Here is a 23,097-nt window from a genome sequence, read left to right as displayed (position 1 = left end):
GTGGTTTTGAAGGTGGGTAGTGATTCACATTCCTTTACAGCTGTGGGTAGGGCGTTCCACATTGATGTGGCATAATTGCGAAACGTGTTTAGTCCCTTGTTTGAGCCGAATCTAGGTTTAACATTTGTGGAGCTCCCTCTGGTGTTGTGGTCGTGGTATTCACTGACTTTTGGGACTATGAATTGAAAATGGGGGACCCTGATGTAAACAAGACGAAAGTCTTTCTCTGGTCTGCATCCCCTTAACAATTGTATGTATTGAGCCGTACTGTATTGTACCCATTCTGCAATCTGTTAAATAAAGTTTTCATTCATTAATTCCTTTACTATCATGCCCGCTTCCTATGTCTCTACTACTATCCACTCAAAACTACAGCACCCAAGTTTCAACAGTTTGACGATCATTGTAAGAGTTGTACCCTTCCTGCTGTGCTGACTTGTCGTACAGAACTTGTAAGTCGCGTTATAAAAGCGTCCAGCTAAATGTAAATGTAGGTCATCCTCATCCATCCTTTCATTGTTGTGTGTTCCAGACCAGTCGTGTCTGAGCCGCCGGTGGCGTGTAGTCTTTTACCAACAAACTTGCAGTTCCGTGTTCGGGTTCTGCGATCTGATTGGCACGTCAGTGGCCAATCAGATCGCAGAACCCGAAAGCGGAACTGCAAGTTTGTTGGTAAAAGACTACACGCCAGCCGGTGGATGGTGGCAGCAGCGTTATTTCTAAACCTAGCCGCATTTCTGGCAGACGCTCTCTGATTGGCCACTGACGCGTTTGCCCAATCGCGTGACGAGCTGTGTCTTTGCCCATTTCCACGTCAAACAGCCTGCAAACTACCTGGCGTTCTATCGCCAAGACAAACTCTAACCTTAACCAACTTCGAAAGAGTGCCTAAGCTTAACCGTCGAAAGAACTTGCCGTCACGCTCTAAGACAAACTCTAACCTTAACCAACTTCGAAAGAGTGCCTAAGCTTAACCAGTGTAGAAACAGGCGTCGGCCAATCAGAGTGTCTTGCCAGAAATGCGGCTAGGTTTAGAAATAACGCATGGCAGCATTACCACCGCAACACTTCCGGTATTTCGAGCTCATGGGAGAGCGGGGGGGGGGGGACAAATTAATGAATGTTGATTTTAGAGCCTTGGCGTACGTGGTAGCTAAGGCTGTGGGGGTGCTGGAGACACGCGCCGATATACTTTTTTATACGCCTGAGTCTCCTGAACACGGAAAGACCAACCACAAGCCGATAGCCGAGCTATATTAATTTCCCCGCAACTACTCCCCAACCGGCGCATGCGCAGATTGCCCGGTGAGTATCATGCGCATTGTTCCTCCCCCCCTCACGAGCTCCATGTAACGCGGAAGTGCAGTGGTCTCTATAACCTAGATCACGTTTAGTAAATTAGTTCCTTAACCCCTAATCATGTTCGACTTGTGTACTTTTAAGACTGAGCTAACATCCATTGTGAATAATCTTGCGAAGTCGGTCGTGAGAGAGATACATAGCAAGGCGGAAAAGACATATTTAAGCAAACGGCTTCAAAGAAACGAGGTAAGATAACTCAGGGTTTAGCTAACTGTCTGAAGCTGCTAACTCATGGTTAGCTGTCTGCAACCTGTTAACTCATGGTTAGCTAACTGTCTGCAAGCTGTTATAACGTTTGCTTAACATTTTTATGTAACTCGTCGTTAATGACCTGCCTGCATTTTAACAAACTGATGTTACCTGTAAGGCAGCCCTGATCGGCACTACAAGCCAAGGAACCTATAAAAGAAGGAAGGGTCATGACGTCAAAACCAAGAAAACTATAAAAGAAGGAAGGGTCATCGCGTCAGAATAACAGCGTTCTACGATGAATGAAAACTTTATTTAACAGATTGCAGAATGGGTACAATACAGTACGGCTCACACTTGTTAAGGGGATGCAGACCAGAGAAAGACGTTTGTCTTGTTTACATAAGGGTCCCCCATTTTCAATTCATAGTGACACAACATACATGACATTTATGACATATGGACATACATGACATACAGGTATATAGTACTGTTACATTTGTCACATATACGATATGCAAAGCCAAATATACATTACTGTTACCCAGAGATCCTAACAGTAAATATATACATATGGTGAGTAGGAGACTGTCCATTTTTTACAGCTGTGGGTAGGGCTTTCCACATTGTTGTGGCATAATTGCGAAACGTGTTTAGTCCCTTGTTTGTGCCGAATCTGGGTTGCACATTATTCACAGTTGCAGATAAAGATTAGGCTACACTAATATTAAAAACTGATGAGTTATATTCATTAAAGAAAGTTGATTTAATAAAAAAAATACTAATTTAATCAGATTAATCACTTTATTCAAATTGAGGATTTAAAAAAAATATATATATATATTTCGAATTAATTTTTATTATTAAAAACAAAGGTTCGAACGTCCGTTCGAAAAACCCTGACTAAGTTCGAATCCCAAAATCAACGATTTTTAACCCTGGTGGTTAAGTATTGTTGTGAATTTGGTTTTGAATCCAAGCCATGTTTCTTCAACTAGTGTACCACTGAGCTCATCTGACCAGTCCATACTCAACAGTTCTTGGTTAAAGGCCTCGCTAGAGTAGGTTTTGAGGTCCCTAGATGTGACTGTGACAGCTGGCCTTTTGTTTTAGCTTTTTGCGGGTACAGAATATCATATAAATTAATGATCACTTAACCCGCATGCTATCACCCCTTTGTTGGAGATCATGGACTTGTCAGAGGTCAGAATGAGATTATACATTGGTTTTCATATAAATCAATCAATTCACTAAGACTTTAAAACGGTGGTGCAGCACGGTCTACGGAGACGCAGAAAAAACCTACCAAATCCATTCCGAGAAAATCCTGTGGGAAACACTGTCCCTGTATTGTAAATAGTTCATATGTGTGTTGTCACTACTGTATGTAAAATTGTAAATAAGTTAATTTATGTGTTATTATTATTAAAAAAAAAATTGATCCACTTTTTCTCCTTATTTTCTATTTTTCTCCCATCCCAATTTCGCCTCACCAATTATCCCTTCAATTCTCCCCTCCCCTGTCTCGAACGTTGCTAGACTATGCCTCCCACTGGTCGGCTGCAGTGAGGACCAAGCCTTGCATCACGTGTCCCCTCCGGTACACGAGGACGCAGCTGTTGCATCTTTTCACCTGAACAGCGCAATCTCTGTGGCGAGGACCGAGGAGTAAAGCGTGGGAGGCTCACGCTGCCCCCGATACTTCCTGATTATGCTGTACAGGCGCACCAACCGACCTGTAGGAGTCGCTGTCCACAACGTCCAATCCCCACCCACCGGCTTTCCCACCCTCTAACACTGCCAATTGTGTTAGTATGAACGACCGGCCAAGCCGGTAGCAACGGCGAGAGCTGGGCTCGATACCAGCATCTCCTGCGTTAGTGGCGAGCGTCTTGCCCACTGCGCCACTCAGTGTTAATATTTATTTACCTAATTTATGTGCAATCGTTTCATTTCAGCTCCGTGTAGAGAAATGCACAGATACTAACACAACCGCCTTGCCCACTGCACGCGTCTATGATATTTTTCTTCTTTTATCATTTCATTTGGGCTGTGGGGGGTGCTTAATGTAAAATACTGACCTGAGGAAAAGGCTGCAGGGAGAAAGCACTGCAGTCTAGTCGATTTTGTGTTTTGAGCACAAAGTTCATCATAGATCTAGCCTCTTTATTTTGCTCTCAAAGTGCACCAGATTGATGCATTTAACTTTAAAATGTAAAAAAAAATAAAAGTTAGTTAGCTAGCTACTTTGCCCATCACTGGCAGTGTTGGGCAGTAGCTAGCTACAAGTAGCTTGCCCATTACTGCTTACCGTTAATGAATAATTGTCTGATTTCAGCCAGTTTGGGTCTTAGGCTGTTTATGTTTAGGTGGAAAAAAATGTTCAGTCCATTTGCTTTTGTTATTTCGTCGATGTCGTCCGGTTTGAGGTATTAATTTGTTGTCCGCCTGTGTCCGGTGCTGCGGTGGGGGGAGGGGGGGCTTTGTTGTTATCATTTGGTCCGTGTGTGGGGAAGGGGGATGGGGGGGATCCTTTGTCCTGGGACGTCTTTGCTAGCAACGTTAGCTAGCATGCCATCGGTCCTTTGTTCAGGGTTGATTAAACTGGCTATGCTAGCCAGCTGGCTATCGTCGAGTTGGTCGTCATGGTTGCGAACCTCGGTCCCCTTCCTTACGTCTCGGCCTCACATGTCTGCTGAGGTGTCGTTGGGGGGAAAGTCGCCGGCCACGCTGTGGATGTTGCCACCTTCGCTTCAGCCAGACCAAGTCTTCTTGTTTGTGTTCGAGTCAAAACCGGGCCTGGATTTAGTTTAATGTCTCCCGAAAGTAGCAGGACCAGGATGATCATGGTCCTTCGGTCCAATCTGCCAGACGGGGGTACGTTTTTACGTACCGGGCTTGCCGTGTGCGTGTAACCGTGTATAGATGCAGTTCCAACGGCTAGGTGTTTCTTTTCCAAGCCATTGAGAAGGTAGAAGTCACCATGGGTCTCTTTCTTTCCGCTTTCACTTCTTTCCACTTCTGACTGGTTGAATTCATTGTTGAATTGAGGTATGAGTCCGTAATCCATATTAGCAAGAGGAGGAAATGTGCACAACACCTTGTTGTTTTGCTCTGCTTGGTGCCAGTCCTATTGAAGCCTGTATTACAATTCAGAATATACCAGCTATCTGAGGAAATATACATCAACCAATATATCAAACGTTAGCTAGTTAACAATGCAACACATTGTTGATTATTCTGACATCAGGTAATAATAACCTGTTTAAATGACGGGACATAAACAAGGATTGATCCCATTCAACTCGATGTCGGCTGAACTGAACGTTTCTACACTTCAGACGCAATACACTGATGTAATGTCCCTTCCTTCTTTTATAGTTTCCTTGGTGCAAACCACTTTATGGATGCAAGACCAGTCCTCCAATGGGATAATTCATTAAAAAGAAGTCTGACCGTGGTCACAGGACTAGGTCGACCCCTAGAGAGGATTGCGACTTTCGGTCAGAATGTATTGTCAGTGCAGGGAAGGAAGTATGTTGTGGAACAGTTTACCTACCACCATTCGAGAATGTCCAACTTTGACTACTTTTAAACTAAAAAAGAAAAGAAAAAGGTTTCTAGAACACCAAGCATGTGACCATATATAGGACCTTTTAGCTTTGTAGCCATGTATTTGTAAATTATTGTTCTTTTGTTTTAACATGTTTTTATATTGCTCTGTTTTTGTATATTATTTGTTTTATGTTTGTGGACTGAGGATGAAAATTAACATCCCTTGCTAAATCCTGTGTATTTACAGTGCATTATATGTATTGTCCATTAATACATGCTGTCCCTTACAAATAAACTAATAAATGAACAAATTAAACCATCTGCTTAACGTGGGAAAGATTTCCCAACCTAAATTTGTCAATCCGATAAACAAATCCTCAAACCCAAGCCGAGTTAAATATATAGTTTGAAAATATTTACTAAATAAATGTATAAAAGATTAACTTTCTGTGGCTGATCCCGAGTCTGTGTTGCAATTGTGGAATCAAAGATGGCCACTCCCGCCTTTACTCGGAGCGAGGGACGGAGACACATAGGTGTTAAGACTTAGACATGCCACCCAAATGAGAGATTTTAAAACAATATGTTTTTAACGGGTATCGGAAATGGTTTGAGGATTTGAACAAGCTTATCAGATTGCCACATTTCCGTTGGGAAACCTTTCCCACATTAGGTTTGTTTAGCACAACGGTCACAACGGAAAAATACTCTATGGAGGGTTACAGTAGTTGTCCTGAACTGTCTACCCTTGAGTTGAGGTTGCATCGCCAGTGGAAATAAAAAGAGCTAGATAATTTGAGGACACATTAAATGTCAAACTAGCTAAGGTGACGCATTCATTTCTGGGTAACCTTTCCACAAACCAATTAACTTGAAATGTTCTTCATTCTATCAGGAAGCACATGGCACATTTGTGGATGATTTGTGCAGAAATGCCATCAATAACATATACAAGATCGTTGAGCTGAGCCTTACGACTGAAGGAGACGCAGAGTCCGAATGTAGAAGCAAATTCACTGTTCCCCCTTCGACAGAACCTGCGACCAAAGAAGACGCCAAACTATCCCGGCCGGCAGAGGGTAGGTTTATATAAGGTTTCAAGTGTTCTTGGATAGTGAATGGTAGAGACACAACTGACTCTTTAAAGTGTCTAATTGATGTATTAACCATATCAAGTGCAGTGTGTTGAGGTTGGTTCTTAGCTTATTTATGGTGGTGACGAGCAGGGACTGGTCAGACAATATATATAGTTGCTCTCAGTGGAGAGGACTATGTGTTGTGTTGTACATACATTTTGTATTCTATCAGTTTAGGAAATCTATTTGTATCGGAAACGCTGAAGTTGATAGACAGTGTTTTCTGTATTTTCTTGTAAGGTTCTGTCTGTGTTTCAGGTGGACTAAACATCAGTGACCAATCCCAACTTGATGCACAGACATACATCTTGATTTGTGGGGTGAGTGCATTAAGACACAAAAATATCAGTTTGAAAATATTGTATTAGGGGCGTCTGGGTTGTGTAAAAGCACTCACCTACCACCGCAGAGACCTGGGCCCTCATTTATCAATGGTGCGTACGCACAGATATGTGCGTAACCCGTGCGTACGATCATTTTCTAAGCAAAGTGTGTGACTTATCAATTTGAACGTGTGTTTGACTTTGTGCGTATATTTACGAGCATGCGGTAGAATATGAATATTGCAATGAATATTGCAACGCGGAAATAAGCTTCCGTGCATTAGTTTCAACACTGGCGTGTTCTGTATGACCCGTAATTCATTATAGTTAATTGTAAAACAGCGACAGTAGTGTAATTATAACGGGCTCACGCACGAACAAGAGGTTGGCCTGCTTGTTTGGCACGGGGGGGGCAGATGCAGAACACCCACCTCCAAACGCGATTAAATATTGTTTAAAATAAAAAGCGAAATACTATTATTTTGTGTCATGTTTCCAAATAAGATTGGTCACAACGAAATGCTTTCTACTTCAATTTGTTGGTTAGAATAGATGACCTCCGTTGAAACTTCACTGAGACTAAGACAGTCTATTTGTGAGCTCCCGCACAGACGTGATAATAATAATAATATAATAATAATAATAATAATAGCTTCATTTTATATAGCGCCTTTCAAGAGACCCAAGGTCGCTTTACATAGGGCGGAAAATAACAAAGTAACAAACATAGTGGACAGACACAACATATAAATATGATGATGGAATTCAAGTTCGCGTTTTTATTGATCACATAGGCAGGCTATTATACATAGGCTACATGGCAGTGAGCTTCATTGTTCTACTCTCGTATTATTGTTATAGTATATGCTATTGTCAAGAAGGAAGTACATTATTTTCAATCGTGGCTTTAATTCGTATAGCCGAGAAGCAGTCTCCTATCAGCTTCATTAATCCCGACCCATCTCAGCCACAGCATAACTGAGACCGGCTATGGAAACAAATCATAAATAGACTACTGTAAATAAAATAGCCTAGGATAGGCTATAGCAGGGGTTCCCAACCTTTATTCCCCAGAGCCCCACGATTCCTTGGAGACATAGGAATATGATATGATATAAAGGTATACTGGTCCACAGCGGATAGCCATTAAATGCCATTTGAGAATATAGGCTATTAAGGCAAAATGACGGCCTATAGCCTATACATATTATTTAATGTTTTCATAAGCGTAAAGATACAAGGACATATTAACGATCAAGTTAGTTTACTGTATGCAGGCGCGGGGCTCCGTGTGACATGTCTGCGCGCGTTATGCACAAATTACTGTTGCATAATGTAGGCTATGCATATATCATTTATATGGCTATACCTAATACCGACATCAAAATAGATTGTATGCCTCTACAAATAATTTTAAACCATGCAGGTAGAAAATTGACAAAATCCGTCGCGATTCGGAATCAAATTGACGGGAGAACTTTAATCCCTGGGTAATCGAACTTTAAAAAAACGAAGCGAAAAAGGACATTCATATTCCAGCACGGTTATTATTAATGACACCAATGCCAAACAGTGGTTAACGGTCTTTATTAGTGTTTGCGCTGCCCAGGCAGCAATGGTCTTTAGGAAGTTAATAGATATCATATCCGACTGTTTCCGACATCACCGTGTACATGTCTGTCAGTCTGTCGCGTATTTCTCCCAGGCGTTCGCTCGGTTTAGTCCACTTTTCCACATTTCATTGGGGTGTTTCATTACCGTATATGGTTAATTACGGGCGGTTCTATATGCAAATACGTAAAACCGTGCACGAGCGTGGAGCGTAGATCAAGTGATATTTATCAACATGGAGTACTTGCAGGTGTGCGTGGGACACGTCTACGCACGTGTGATAAATCCCGATTTTTCTGTACGTACACGCATTCTAAATTCTGTGCTTAAGAACGAAAATAGAACACTTTCTACGAATTGTTGATAAATGAGGGTCCTGGGTTAAAATCCTGGTAGCGGTACTTCCGGCTTGGTCAGACGTTTCAACAACGTCTCGTTGCATTAGCGACTCCTACTGGCCACCAGTTCAGCAGGGAGGGCATCTGGGGGAGTATGGTGTGAACCTCCACACACGTTGACCTCTTCCAGTGAAACTCCTCTCTGTCAGGTGAAAAGTAGCGGCTGGTGACTCCACATGTATCCGAGGAGATGTGGTAGTCTACACCCTCCTCAGTCAGACAGTAGGGTAGTCTATACCCTTCCCAGACTGACGGTAAGGGTGGCGCAACAACCAGGACTGTGACACACAGGGAGTTGGCATAACGACTAAATTGGGAAGAAATTCTGAGAAAAGAAAATATAGTATTTCTCAGTTCCTTTTTTCGATGCAGAGCATAGCCTATCTATATGACCAGCGATGTCACATCAGTCACTCGTCTCATTCAGTAACTTACTCACGGTTATCGCTCGGTCCCTAGTGGCAGCTCACAGGAAAATGCGCTTTGTATCTATGACACTGTGACTTGTACTTCTTTGTTTCAGGGTTCAGATGCTAAGTATCCATTAAATATCGGCGTTTGGGAAATCAGTGATAATGGTAAGTGCCACTATATTATATACTGTTTCCCGGATTTGAATGATAAGACGACAGAAAGATAGCAACTGGAAAGGATGAACAATTGCTGCATAATGGTTCCCTGGCTTAAAAGAGAGTGTCGACAAGGAACATTCCGCATGTCTTACTACTCATGAGAAGCGGCTGTACAACAAATATTGAATATTAGCCCAAAACTAGGCAAACATAGTGATTGGTTACCACCTGCAAAGAAATGAGAAAAACATTTGCCACTTTGCTGTCGATGGTTGGATAACGCTTTAAAGTTAAGATGACACTTTAGAGCCATCAAGCTTCCTTAAAGCCCAACCTCCAGGTTAAACCCTACTGATCAATTATGGGTAGTTTACATCATTGGTATATAATTTCATTATTTATTTTTTTCCATTTGACACCGGAAATGCCAATCTGAAAGAGTTAAAAAGGTCCACGCACGAATAACATGCACGCGCGAATCAAAAAAGCTTATCAAACGCCGACGTCACTACAGGTGCATATTAATGAGCCGAATCTAAAAGCTTATCAGACGCTAGCACGGCCGTGACGTCACTTCAGGAAACGTATGCCTTGCCCGTCCGGGTCGCCTTTTGCTTTTTCCAAATCCAACTGTGCAAAAATGCTTCCGCATTCGTCACCGGAGGTACCGTAGTGGCGTGCGGTAATGCGCCTTTCATTTTCCTTCACGCAGCGCCCAGCGGCGGCGTGCTCGCTCAGGTGCGTGCGTGCGCCGGCGTGCTCGCGAGGTGCTCGCGCATGCGCATGAGATCCCGCCTTAACAATATATATAAGTCACCGCCCCAAATTCAGTATCCAGAAATAGCTCAATTGGCAAGACGCCATGGCTGTGGATCCTACAGCTAGTTTCTGGTGAGTTCGAATCCCGTCAAATATATTTTTTTTAACGTGATTTTTTTTAACGTGTATTCTTTCGCCGGTTAAGGTTAGGCATGGTTAAGGTTAAGGTTAAGGTTAGGCATTGTTTCGGAGTTGGTTAAGGTTAGAACGGTTAAGTTTAGGCGCTGTTAAGGAGCTGGTTAAGGTTAGAGTTTGTCAAAGAGAATGGCAATATTCTTTCTATGGTTAAGGTTAGGCATGGTTAAGGTTAAGGTTAGGCATTGTTTCGGAGTTGGTTAAGGTTAGAACGGTTAAGTTTAGGCGCTGTTAAGGAGCTGGTTAAGGTTAGAGTTTGTCAAAGAGAATGGCAATAGACAGCCTATTTCCGCGCGACAGCTCCCAAAGCGGGCCTGAAAAGAAAGGCGCTTTACCATAGTGGCGTGCGGTGACGAATGCTTCCGCATTTTTGCACTGTTGGATTGGGAAAAAGCCACACGCGTCCGGGTCATAGTACTACTCGATATATGGCGCTGGGCGCTGGCTAACGTTAGCATTATGTCTACTGTCATTATGTCTACTGTCATTTACTGAACCATTTGAGATCGGGGCATGTAGAGGAGTTTGAGTCCTCTTCTCAGACCTGTGTGGTGGTTCTCTCCTCTTTGTGTGCCCCCGTCCTTGCGGGTGTCCTGCCGGGGAGCTTGTGGACGCGACGGCGGCGGCGGCCGTAGGGTGTTTGAGCCTGTAGCTTTAGTTAGCTCATAGCTATCGTGTACCACTAGCCTTTGCGTAGAGCCATATGAAATCCGTTTTATTTTTTCCCAAATTCCATTAAATTTTTTTCCAAATTCCGTTTTTTCCGTTTTAATATTTCAGAATTCTGTATTTTGCTTTGTACGCTCATTTTACCATCAGAAATAGTGTCTGATAAGTGGGAATGAATAAATGTCCACAATTTAATAAGATATAACAGTCCATTTAATAGGGCTGTCCTTCGAAGCTTCGTTCGATGGGCATGGGATTCAAATATGAAAATAAAATTCTATTATTAAAAAAAAAAAAAAAAGTATATATATTTTTGCAAAATCAACCCTGCCTCTCTTTGTTAACTACAACAAGCAATGCTGTTTGTTATTTAAGATGAGGTCGGACTCGGCACTGATTTGTGTTCATTGTGCTGCTTTTATAAAGCCTCAAATGACTGCTTACAATATTTCATGAAAGCAAAGTGTTTTGTTTGTCTAAGATTTAAAAAGGTTTAAACTTTACAGCACTGACAAAGTTGAACAAAGTGCTGTACAAGTCCCACAACAAAAAAAAAAAAAAGTAAAAACATTTTTTTTTTTTTTTTTTTTTTTTTTTTTTTTTAATAGTTGATTCCATTTTTATTGCTCAATTCCGCGATTCCGTCCGCGATTCCGTGATCGCGGATTCCATATGGCTCTACCTTTGCGGGCTCGAGCACCCTGCGGCTGCCGCCGTTGTCGCGTCCGTGGGCTCCCCGGCGGGGTACCCGTGGGGACGGGGTGTACAGAGAGGAGAGAACCATTTTGGGTCGGCCGTTCATGCCGGCCAGCGAGCTGGATGTCGGGATATGTTGTTAGCACAATAGCTACCAAGCTAAGCTATGTTAGCTACTAACGTTATAAACACAATATGTACAACGACACAATGATTTACATTATTACAAATATGGTAACGTGGTTGTGGCTTTTACAAATAGTGGTTAGCTTTAGAGATGGATGGCTATAATCACGGGGCAATAGTGTTAGGTGAAACAGATACATTTTCATTCGGCTAGTAGTAGCAAGCATATATCTATGGTAGCAAGGCTCTCTGCCTGCAGTGCCTGCCACTAGCTGTGTGTGACTCTCAGCGCCCCCTGGTGAGCCCCCTGGTGCCCTGCACCTGTTGTGACGATCATTTCGATTACACACGCACGTTATGAACCATTGATTAAAATATCCACGTGCGTGGTGATTGTGTTGGGCAGACAAAATGTTTGATAAAAACGCTAAAACTGGGTCAATTTCAATACTTTTTTTTCTTTCTTCATGAAAGTCACTATTGGCCTAGTCCACATTGTTTATTGAACAAAAATACAACGTGAAGGTTGGCCTTTAAAGGTGCTATAGATGACATTGTAAAGTAATTGATTAATGAATTTGTGATGTTTGCGTGTCCAAAATGTGGGTCCAAAATTAATGTTATGTTTTTGTTAAATAGGTGCACAATATGAGGGAAATGAAATAACAAGGTGAAAAAGAAATGTTTCATAAAATGTTCTCTTAAATAATTTTTCTTTAAGTGCTTCAGTAGTTACACCACACAATAATCGGACAATGAGTCTCGACTCTCGGAGTCAGCATTGCCTTGGCTTGGGCTGATCGCTATACTAACTCGTTTGGCTGGGTTAGGGGGAGGGAAGCCGTGGGTGGGAAACTGGCGTTGTGGACAGCAACGCCTACAGGTCAGGTCTGGGCGCTTGCTCAGCGGAGGCAGGACTTGATGAAGGCAGCGTGACCTCCCACGCATTACGCTTCACCAATGAGAGCCCTCGCTGCCAGGTGAGAAGAGAGCCACTGGCTGTCGCCGCACGTGTCGGAGGAAGCGTGCGGATTACTTCAGGGTTCCCTTGTACCGACCAGTAGGAGAACATGCGCACAACAACCAGGTAGGGGAGGGGGGGAATTGGCACAACGACTAAATTGGGATGGGGGAGAAAACAGAGAAAAATAATAATAATCTGACAATGATATAGCATATTAATGTTAAATTCTACCTGTAGTGACTTTAATTAATTCTGTCCCAAAAGACCACTACAGTCTTCAGCATTAAGCAGGTATAGATTTTAGGCAGAGTGGAATGTTATATTAAATGATAACCTGTGGTTGGTTGATCGCCTCTCTTCTCACAGACGGCACAAATGGCACCACTGAGGTCACCACATCTCCAGCTCCCCTCGACTCTGCCGAGTGTCTTGACCACGAATACGCTCTGCCCTCCTCAATGGCTTCAAGCTCGGCCCCAAAAGAGCAAGACTGTAGCATTGCCAGTGCCGCTACACGGAGGAAGCAGCGGCGGCCTGGCAGCAGGAGAAAGAAGAAGAAGAACGCACCCTACAAATGTACAACCTGCGGAAAGACCTTCCCTTCAACTCCCTCCTACTGGAGACACGCACGTATCCACACGGGTGAAATGCCGTACCACTGCAAGGTGTGCGGGAAGCATTTCAGGTTGTTGACCTTTTGGAAAGCTCATCAGAAGACCCAAGGTCATTTGAGGCAGAAGATGAAAGAGGCTCCAGCAGAAGACAGCTGAGAACAGGAGGACTCTGGTACAGTTGGGTCCATAAATATTTGGACATTGATACAATACTTTTATTATCCCGTGGGAAATTTGACACTGCAAATCGCTCAACATTTAAACATTTAGACAGAACAGGTCACGAATTAGAATTAGAATAATAAAACGAATCAAATCAAGTTGCCTAGGATAAGAGTAGAGTAAAATAGAATAAAAATGGAATAAAATATACAGTAAATAAATACAGTAAAAATATACTGAGTGGGTGTAATATTGCACAGTGCTTGAAATTAAACCGTCAAGATGTGCTTTAAGTGCAGACTTTCAGCTTTCATTTGAGCGGGTTTCGTCCCTGGTGATGCTCTGCCAGACCTCTCCTGCTTGTTCTTGGGGCATTTTCCCTTCAGTTTTGTCTTCTGGAGAGTGTTCTTGATCTGGCCAACTGTTGTGAAGGGGTTTTTCTTCACCAGGGAAAGAATTCTTCAGTCATTCACCACAATTGTTTTCTGTGTCTTTTGGTGTTGCTGAGCTCACCAGTGCTTCTTTCTTTTTTTAAATGTACCAAACCGTTGATTTGGCCACACCTAATGTTTTTGCTATCTCTGATTGGTTTGTTTAGGTTTTTCAGCCTAATGATGGCTTGCTTCACTGATAGTGACAGTGACTCTTTGGACCTCATATTGAGAGTTGACAGCAACAGATTCCAAATGCAAATACCACACTTGAAATGAACTATAGACGTTTTAAATAAAATAATGAGGCAATAACACACACGTAGCCATGCAATTACTTTTGGTCCCTTAAAAAGGAGGAGGCACATATAGCAATGGTTGTAATTCCTACACCGTTAACCTGATTTGGATGTATACCCCCAAATTAAAGCTGAAAGTCTGCACTCAAATTGCATTTTGATTGTTTAATTTCAAATCCATTGTTGTTGCCATTGTCATGTTTTTATTTATTTTTGTATCTACTTTTTCTCCCATTTTCTATTTTTCTCCCATCCCAATTTCGTATCGTCCGATTCGCGTCTATACTTTCCGTAGCCGCATTTCTGCAGACCCCTCTGATTGGTTGAGCCCATTTCTGCAGACCCCTCTCTGATTGGTTGAGCGAAGCCCCTCTCTGATTGGTTGAGCGAAGTCCCTCTCTGATTGGTTTAGCTCGTCACGCGGCAAAAGGTGAGCGTAATGTTATCATATCAAGAAGATAAAAAGAAATGTACTACCAGATTCGCGTATAACGTTATTTCGCGTGACAACACAGCCAGCTGTCAGAAACTGTACATTGTAACGTTATATAACATATATTAAACATTTTGGGAACATCATATTCAGAAAGTATCACAGAGACTTCTATTGACCAAGGAATGAGTTATTATTAGTAAGACACAACATTTCAATCAAACATATAATAACATGTGTTTCATCATACCAACTGATCCTGGTGTGACAATACCTAACATTTAGATTAACCCAGTTAATGCCTTAACTAGACAGTTACAATGTAACATTTAGATTAACACAGTTAATGCCTAACTAGACAGTTGGAAGAAAGCCGGACCAGCACTCTCAGATTCAAAGTTTTAATTGCAGCCTGGAACATACATGTTTCGGAACCAATGTGTAACTAGACAGTTACAATATAACATTTATATTAATTAACCCAGTTAATGCCTTAAGAGAGAGTCTGGTGGTCAATGTCACTTCGGATTGCTACGGACTTTACTCCTGTTGGGAAACTATAGCGATGGTCTGTGCTCACCACACAAGCCGGCGTCTACCCCCGAGCTTCATTTTACCAATCGGAGAGGGGCTTCGCTCAACCAATCAGAGAGGGGTCTGTAGAAATGGGCTCAACCAATCAGAGAGGGGTCTGCAGAAATGCGGCTACGGAAAGTATAGACTCGTCCAATTATACCCTCCCCTGTCTCGAACGCTGTTAGGCCATGCCTCCCACAGGCCGGCTGCAATGTGGACCAAGCCTTGCATCACGTGTCCCCTCCGCCTGAATACTTTAGACAACAAATGTTTGTTTCCGCGTCTCTGATTGGCCAGGTCATGTGACATGTGCGCCAATCGTGGGACCGCAAGTTTCTACACTGGATAGAACGCCTGCCCTGATTCCAAACTCTAACCTTAACCAACTGCGAAAGAGTCGCCTAAGCTTAACCAGTGATAAACTAGGCGTTAGGTAGTTTGCAGGCTGTTAGACCCGGAAATAGGAGCCGAACTTGCCGTCCCACGATTGGCGCACATGTCACATGACCTGGCCAATCAGAGCGCAAAACTCGAACGCGGAAACAAACATTTGTTGTCGAAAGTATACACGCGTCCCCTCCGGTACACAAGGAGGCAGCTGTCGCATCTTTTCACCTGAACAGCGCAATCTCTCAGCGGCGAGGGTCTGCGTGGGAGGGTCACGCCGCCCCCGTTGCTTCCTGATTCTGCTGCGCAGGCGCACCAACCGACCTGTAGGAGTCGCTGTCCACAACGTCCGATCCCCACCCACCAGCTTCCCACCCTAACACTGCCAATGGACCTGTCTCAAAACCCTGCCCTCTTTTCTTGATCCTCCAATCACAGCTGTCGCTTACCTCTGACTTCCTCGTACAAACAAAGTTTGTACGAGGAAGTCCGAGGTAAGCGACAGCTGTGATTGGAGGATCAAGAAAAGGGGCAGGGTTTGAGACGGGTCTAATCGTTAGTATGAACGACCAGCCAAGCTGGTAGCAATGCCGAGAGCTGAGCTCGAACCCAGCATCTCCTGCATTAGTGGCGAGCGCCTTGCCCACTGTACCACTTAGCCGCCCTCATTGTCATGTTTATTGTAATTTTTCCATGGGACATGGAAGCACAAAATACAGTTCTCGTTATAGCCATTAAATACTAAAAGAAATACTGATCCTCATGATAAACATGCAAACTGATTTAATTCAATAAAACGAATTGAATTGACTGATTGAAGAGAGAAAAGTGTCATAGTTGCCATAAAGTGCTACGGTGCAGTGTGCACTGCAGAGGCACGTGATGACCTGCGATGAACAGTTCAGCAGTCTCACAGCATCAGAGGCACGGCATTGATGACCTGCGAGGAACAGTTCAGCAGTCTCACAGCATCAGAGGCACGGCAGTGATGACCTGCGATGAACAGTTCAGCAGTCTCACAGCATCCAGGAAGAAGCAATTTTTCAGCCGAGTGGTTCTTGCCGAGATGCTGTGGTGGTGTACAGAGCCAAAATTATTAAAATTGTGTTGATGTCCAAATATTTATGGACCTGACATGATGACCTGTTCGTGGTTGGCTCCAATATGAGGGAGCTGTGTTGTTGAATGTTCTGCTGACATATTCTTGACAGATTATTTCCAATTACAGATAATGCTATTAAATAACATTCAGTCTCTGGTGTTTTGAACACTGAAAAAAGTGTTTCATGCATGTTACATTTCTTTCATTAAATGTATTTTGTACCTTGTACATTTCTAAACATCTCTTGGCAGAACCTGGGGGAAAATCCACCCTAAAATGTACATTATCTTATTCCAATCATTTTTGACGGGTAGGTCAATATCCTGTTCTATTTAAACCTATGGTGAGAGCAGCATTGGTATCATTTTTATTTATAAAGCCATACTGAAATTTGTCACCACCAGCTGTTATAAGGTACCCAGAAATAACCTTCAGACATACAGCTTAATTTGTCTCCATATGAGAGTCCAAAGCCATGGTAAATAACTTACTGAGTGCAATTGCTTTTCGTAAACTGTATTTTGTATTGTGCATCTGTTACCTGTAGTGTTTTTAACATGCTACCTTTTATAATAATCACTAACTCTAATGATCTGGTCAGATCTACCTAGAAAACATTTAATCTCGAGGGATTTATTTCCTTGATAAAGAAAACAAGAATCATGTGACACTTTTTGGAGTTGGTCTATTGACAATGAATTAGTAACAGACTTGTGCTCGTAACATTTTGGTTTGTGCTCTTGCATTAAAATGTAGGGCTGAATGAATGAAAACTTTAACAGATTGCAGAATGGGTACAATACAGTACGGCTCAATACACACAATTGTTAAGGGGGTGCAGACCAGAGAAAGACGTTTGTCTTGTTTACACCAGCGTCCCCCATTTTCAATTCATAGTGACATTTATGACATACATGACATTTATGACATACATAGGGACATACAGGTATATAGTACTGTTACATTTGTGACATATACGATATGCAAATATACAGTACTGTTACCGAGAGATCCTAACAGAAAATATATACATATGATGGGAAGGAGACTGTCTATTAGGGGGGGGGGGGGGGGGGTTGGATATTTACGGTGGCCAGTTTCGAATGGCAGCCTCCCGTAGGTGCTTATAGCTTTGAATTTGAAAATGTAGCCATTTCAAAGTAAAATCACCATAGGTACCATCAGTGTCTTGTAAGAGTTCTCTTGATGAGTCGTGTCTCGTTCATATTTACAAATGGAAGCTGAGCTGTACAGTATTATATAAACACATCGGCTACATGGATTATATTAGGCGCGTTTTCCTTTTAAACATTTTAACACGTGGCAGGGTTTACAATATGACACAAACAGGTGAATATAGACAATAAAAGGGTGTTGCGATTAATCAAGGATTCACAATTTTACCAGGTGTTTAAACTTTCATTCTTAATTTTTGTGTTGGCAAAACATGAATGATTGTACAAAATCAGACATACCAAAACAAGCAAATAACGGACTTTATATTTATAGAAACGTGTTCTTTATTTATTATTATGAAAACAATACAGATAACAATTAATTGACGAAACAAATTAAACATGTAGTGACGTAGGCAGACGATGAGATGACGAAAGAACTTTTACGACCGGAAGTTGCGTAGCTTTCCCCGTTTCCGCCCTGTTTCTGCGTGAGCTCTGAGCAAGATGTATAATTTAGAGTCTTTTAATGTACAACTTGTTTCTGTAATGAATGTCCTCGCAAACGATGTCATAGCAGAGATAACACTAAGCAAAACGGTGCATGTTGATAGTGCAACTAATGGCGAAGATGAGGTAAGGAATGTACTCTATTGTTAGCTAACGCTAAGCTAACAGCTACAGCTCACTTAAAGTCAATTGAGCACTTCCGGTTTGTTTTGTTTGGCATCCAAATGAAATGCAGTTGTAGCTAAATCAATATTATGTCCTGCCCCAAGGCTAACTGCCACACCACATGTAACGCTACATGTGTATTATGTCACACATAACTGTAAATTTAGACAACGTTAGCAGCAGAGTTTATACAATGTGCTTAAAGTATTTTTATTTAACTTTTAAATGTGTAAATGCTGGAATATCTGCAAAATCAGCCCCTGTTAGAATTTTTTTATATTCCACCTCTGAGGTGGTATACAACGTTAGATTTTACTATCGAAATAATAATGTTGTTACAGCAACTTCCTGTAACCACTTGACCAAATGCTTTTTGAGCTCTGAGAGGATTGTAAATGCCCATTTTGACAACCTAGGATGGCTTAGAGTAGACGACAGAGTACAGCAACTTGCAATGGGCCTGGTCTACAAGATACACTACACCACTAAGGTACCCATGTACATGTCAAAATACTTCCCAAAGGTCAGTGAATACCACGACCACAACACCAGAGGGAGTTCCACAAATCATGTCCAACCCAGATTCGGCTCAAACAAGGGACTAAACACGTTTTGCAATTATGCCACAACAATTTCGAACGCCCTACCCACAGCCGTAAAATAATGTGAATCCCTACCCACCTTCAAAACCGCTCTAAAAAAGCACCTACGGGAGGCCGCAATTCGAAACTGGCCCCGGTAAATGTCCAACCCCCGCAATGTACAGTTTCCTCCCCCTCAAATGTATATATTCTCTTTTAGAAACTCTGTCTGTAAATAAACAGTACTGTATATTTGTATATCTTGTATGTCATAAATGTCTGGATGTAACAGTACTGTATGTCGTGTATGTTATGAATAGAAAATGGGGGACCCTGATGTAAACAAGAATAAAGTCTTTCAATTGTGTGTATTGAGCCGTACTGTATTGTACCCATTCTGCAATCTGTTAATAAAATGTTCAATCAATTGTGAGCGGAGCTCCCATTTGCTTACATTACAACAGAACGTTTGACTTCCTAATATTAAGTCAAACACAGAATGTATGTAAAAGCATAGGAACACTATGATTAGATGCATAGATATCTAAATGTTTGTTTTTTTGTTCAGATTGAATAAACAATCACTCAAGTTAGTGTGATGTATGATTTCCATTTTTCCTTACTGAACTGTCGCACAAATGCGAATTCTTAAAATGGGTGTAATTCCCCTTTAGTTGCAATGTCTAGTGGATTTGTCATTGGTCAATTGTTGTTTTTTCTATTTCAGGGTCTTCTTGATACTCTTGTGAGGATCAAATGTATAGAGGCTTCAAACACTATAATCAAGCTTTTCAAAGAGATCACTAGCAGACATGAAGATCCAGAGAAGCCCCTACACAGTGAACCAGAGGGTGAGTTGTTGTACCCAGGAGAGGAATACAGTTTATTCCCGTTTTCAACAAGTGTTTATTAATGAGGTTTGGAGTAGATATTTGAAATGATTACTAATTTGTTGGCTATGTTTCACTGCTTCACTCTTGCAGGTGAAAACGACACTGGTGCCTCTTCTGGAGAGGATGTGTGTGAGACGCTGCAGGATGGAAGGGACTCCACATCTGCACACGGTGACGGGTCTCCACCGGTTCCCCTGCGTGAAGAGGACTCCACTTCTCCTGCCGTGAATCTTGATCATCATTACATTCGTTCCTCTGCTACCTTTTCCATCATGCCCAGGAGAGGGAAAGACCGCAGCACGGCACGGGAAGCAAGGAAGAAGAAGAAGAAGAGGAGGAGAAGTGTAGCAGAGCCCAGCGTGATGATTACAAAGTCACCCAGAGTCCAGCATGTGTGCAGACACTGTGGCACACTTTTCTCAGCAGTCATTGACCTCAGGGACCACGAGAGACACGTGCACCAGGTAGTGGAGAGGCCATACAGCTGCGACTACTGTGAGAAAACCTTCAGTCACAAGCCTCATCGAGACAGACACCACAGGCTTCACAGAGGGGAGAGGATGTTCCAGTGTGAGAAATGTGAAAAGTCGTACACGACAAGCAGCCAACTCAAAACGCACAAACAGACTCACTCCGAGAAATCCTTTATCTGCGACATATGCGGGAGCGGTTTCTACCAGTCGGGGCACCTGAAGCGACACAAGCTCGTACACAAAGACGTGGAACAAGAAGCCAGGCCATTTTGTTGTGACATTTGTGGAAAGGGGTTCAACCAGGCTGAAAATCTGAAAAAACACAAGATTACTCACACTGATGAGAAACAGCTGTGTGCCATTTGTGGGAAAAGTTACAGATGTTTAAGCAATCACACGATCAATAAGCATGCACATGACATCACAGCCAAGAAAGTACCACTGAACAAAAATGTCATCACCTGCGAGATCTGTGATAAGAAGTACCTACATGCCTCACAATACAAGTTACACGAGATGACTCACACAGGAGAGAAGCCGTATCACTGTGACATCTGTGGGAAGAGCTTTAGGCTGAAGGACACTTTAAAAGACCACAGGTACATCCACACAGGTGAAAGACCCTACAAATGTACGACCTGTGGAAAGAGCTTCCCTTCAACTCCCTCCTACAGGAGACACACAAGCATCCACACGGGTGAAATGCCGTACCATTGCAAGGTGTGTGGGAAGCGTTTCAGGTTGTTGACCTTCTTGAAAGCTCATCAGAAGACCCAAGGTCATTTGAGGCAGAAGATGAAAGACGCTCCAGCAGAAGACAGCTGAGAACAGGAGGACTCGGGTACAGTTGGGTCCATAAATATTTGGACATTGACACTATTCTCACAATTGGCTCTGTACACCACAATGGACTTGAAAGTAAACGGTTAAGATGTGCTTTAAGTGCAGAGCTTTAACTTGAGGGTATTTACATCCAAATCAGGTGAACAGTGTAGGAATTACAACAGTTTCTACATTAAATGGTGCATTTATATAGCTTTTATTCAAAGCGCTTCACAATGTTTGTTCCTCACATTCACACACCGACTGCAGAGGCAACCATTGCAATGTGCCAACCTGCTCATCGGGAGCAATTGGGGGTTAAGTCAAGTGTCTTGCTCAAGGACACTTTGACACGCTGCCCAGGAGGAGCTGTAAATCGAACCGGGAACCTTTCGATTACCAGACAATTGCTCTACCTCCTGAGTCACTGTCGCCCCACGCCTACACGTGCCCCCGCCCCACTCGTTAAGGGACCAAATTCATAAATTAAATTGTCACTTTTAATACTTGGTTGCAAATCCTTTGCAGTCGATGACAGCCGTAAGTCTGGAACCTATAGACATCACCAGATGCTGGGTTTCATCCCTGGTGATGCTCTGCCAGGCCTCTACTGCAACTGTCTTCAGTTCCTGCTTGTTCTTGGGGCATTTTCAGTATTGTCTTCAGCAAGTGAAATGCATGCTCAATTGTATTCAGGTCAGGTAATTCACTTGGCCATTGCATAACATTCCACTTCTTTGCCTTAAAAGCTCTTTGGTTGCTTTTGCAGTATGCTTCCAGTCATTGTCCATCTGCACTGTGAAGCGCCGTCCAATGAGTTCTGAAGCATTTGGCTGAATATGAGCAGATCATATTTCCTGAAACACTTCAGAGTTCATCCTGCTGCTTTTGTCAGCAGGCACATCAATAAATACAAGGGAACCAGTTCCATTGGAAGCCATACATGCCTGCGCCATAACACTACCACCACCATGCTTCACTGATGAGGTGATATGCTTTGGATCATGAGCCATTCGTTTCCTTCTCCATACTCTTCTCTCCCTATCATTCTGGTACAAGTTGATCTCATCTGTACAACTAATGGCTAACTAATCTGGTTTTCCTGTTTTTGAGGTTTACCAATGGTTTACATCTTGTGGTGAACCCATTGTATTCACCAGAGTGAATCTTCTCTTGATTGTTGACTTTGACACAGATCTAGCCAACTGTTGTGAAGAGGTTTTTCTTCATCTGGGAAATAATTATTCTATCATCCACCAGTTGTTTTCCGTTGTCTTCTGGGTCTTTTCGTGTTGCTTAGCTCACCAGTGCTTCTTTCTGTTTAAGAATGTACCAAACGGTTGATTTGGCGACACCTAATGTTTTTGCTATCTCTCTGATGCGTTTGTTTGGATTTTTCAGCCTAATGATGGCTTGGCTTCACTGATAGTGACGGCTCTTTGGACCTAATATTGAGAGTTGACAGCAACAGATTCCAAATGCAAATACCACACTTTAACTCTAGACCTTTTATCTGCTCTTTGTAAATTAAATAATGAGGGAATAATACACACCTGGCCATGGAACAGCTGAGCAGCCGAGCAATTACCTTTGGTCCCTTAAAAAGGCACATATAGACATTGTTGTAATTCCTACACCGTTCACCTGATTTGGATGTAAATACCCTCAAATTAAAGCTTAATCACAAATCACATTTTGATTGTTTCATTTCATTGTTTTTGACTGTTCATGTTTGCCTCCAATATGAGGAAGCTGTGTTGTTGAATGTTCTGCTGACTTATTCTTGACAGATTATTTGCAGTTACAGATAATGATATTAATTAACATGGAATTGGTGAAATGTTTCTGTCTCAAGCATTTTTTTTTTTTTTTTACCTTATTCATTCCATAAGAATGTAGAATACACATTTACAGACTTT

The 23,097-nt window shown here is 42.4% G+C and overlaps 2 protein-coding genes across 3 annotated transcripts; both read left to right on the top strand.

Moving 5' to 3' along the window:
- Nucleotides 1-1,384: 1,384 nt before the first annotated feature.
- Nucleotides 1,385-15,901, top strand: LOC311234202 (uncharacterized protein). 2 transcript variants are annotated; one of them, XM_084321325.1, is made up of 5 exons: nt 1,385-1,548; nt 6,002-6,185; nt 6,501-6,562; nt 9,098-9,152; nt 12,922-15,901. In XM_084321325.1, exons 1-5 carry the CDS (start codon nt 1,420-1,422, stop codon nt 13,323-13,325), a joined length of 834 nt encoding a protein of 277 aa, XP_084177451.1. In that variant the 5' UTR covers nt 1,385-1,419; the 3' UTR covers nt 13,326-15,901. The 2 variants fall into 2 exon arrangements, with proteins under 2 accessions (XP_084177451.1, XP_084177450.1); XM_084321324.1 differs by having other exon boundaries at nt 6,483-6,562.
- A 2,341-nt stretch (nt 15,902-18,242) lies between these two features.
- On the top strand, nt 18,243-23,096 carry LOC311234152 (uncharacterized protein). Its single transcript, XM_084321268.1, has 3 exons — nt 18,243-18,370; nt 19,718-19,841; nt 19,974-23,096. Exons 1-3 carry the CDS (start codon nt 18,284-18,286, stop codon nt 21,179-21,181), a joined length of 1,419 nt encoding a protein of 472 aa, XP_084177394.1. The 5' UTR covers nt 18,243-18,283; the 3' UTR covers nt 21,182-23,096.
- Nucleotide 23,097: the final 1 nt, after the last annotated feature.

Source organism: Notolepis coatsorum (genome assembly GCF_963971535.1).
Source record: "Notolepis coatsorum genome assembly, chromosome: 9".
NCBI lineage: Eukaryota > Metazoa > Chordata > Actinopteri > Aulopiformes > Paralepididae > Notolepis > Notolepis coatsorum.
The sequence above is the reverse complement of the archived record's forward strand: the minus strand, read 5'-3'. Positions and strand labels throughout refer to the sequence as shown.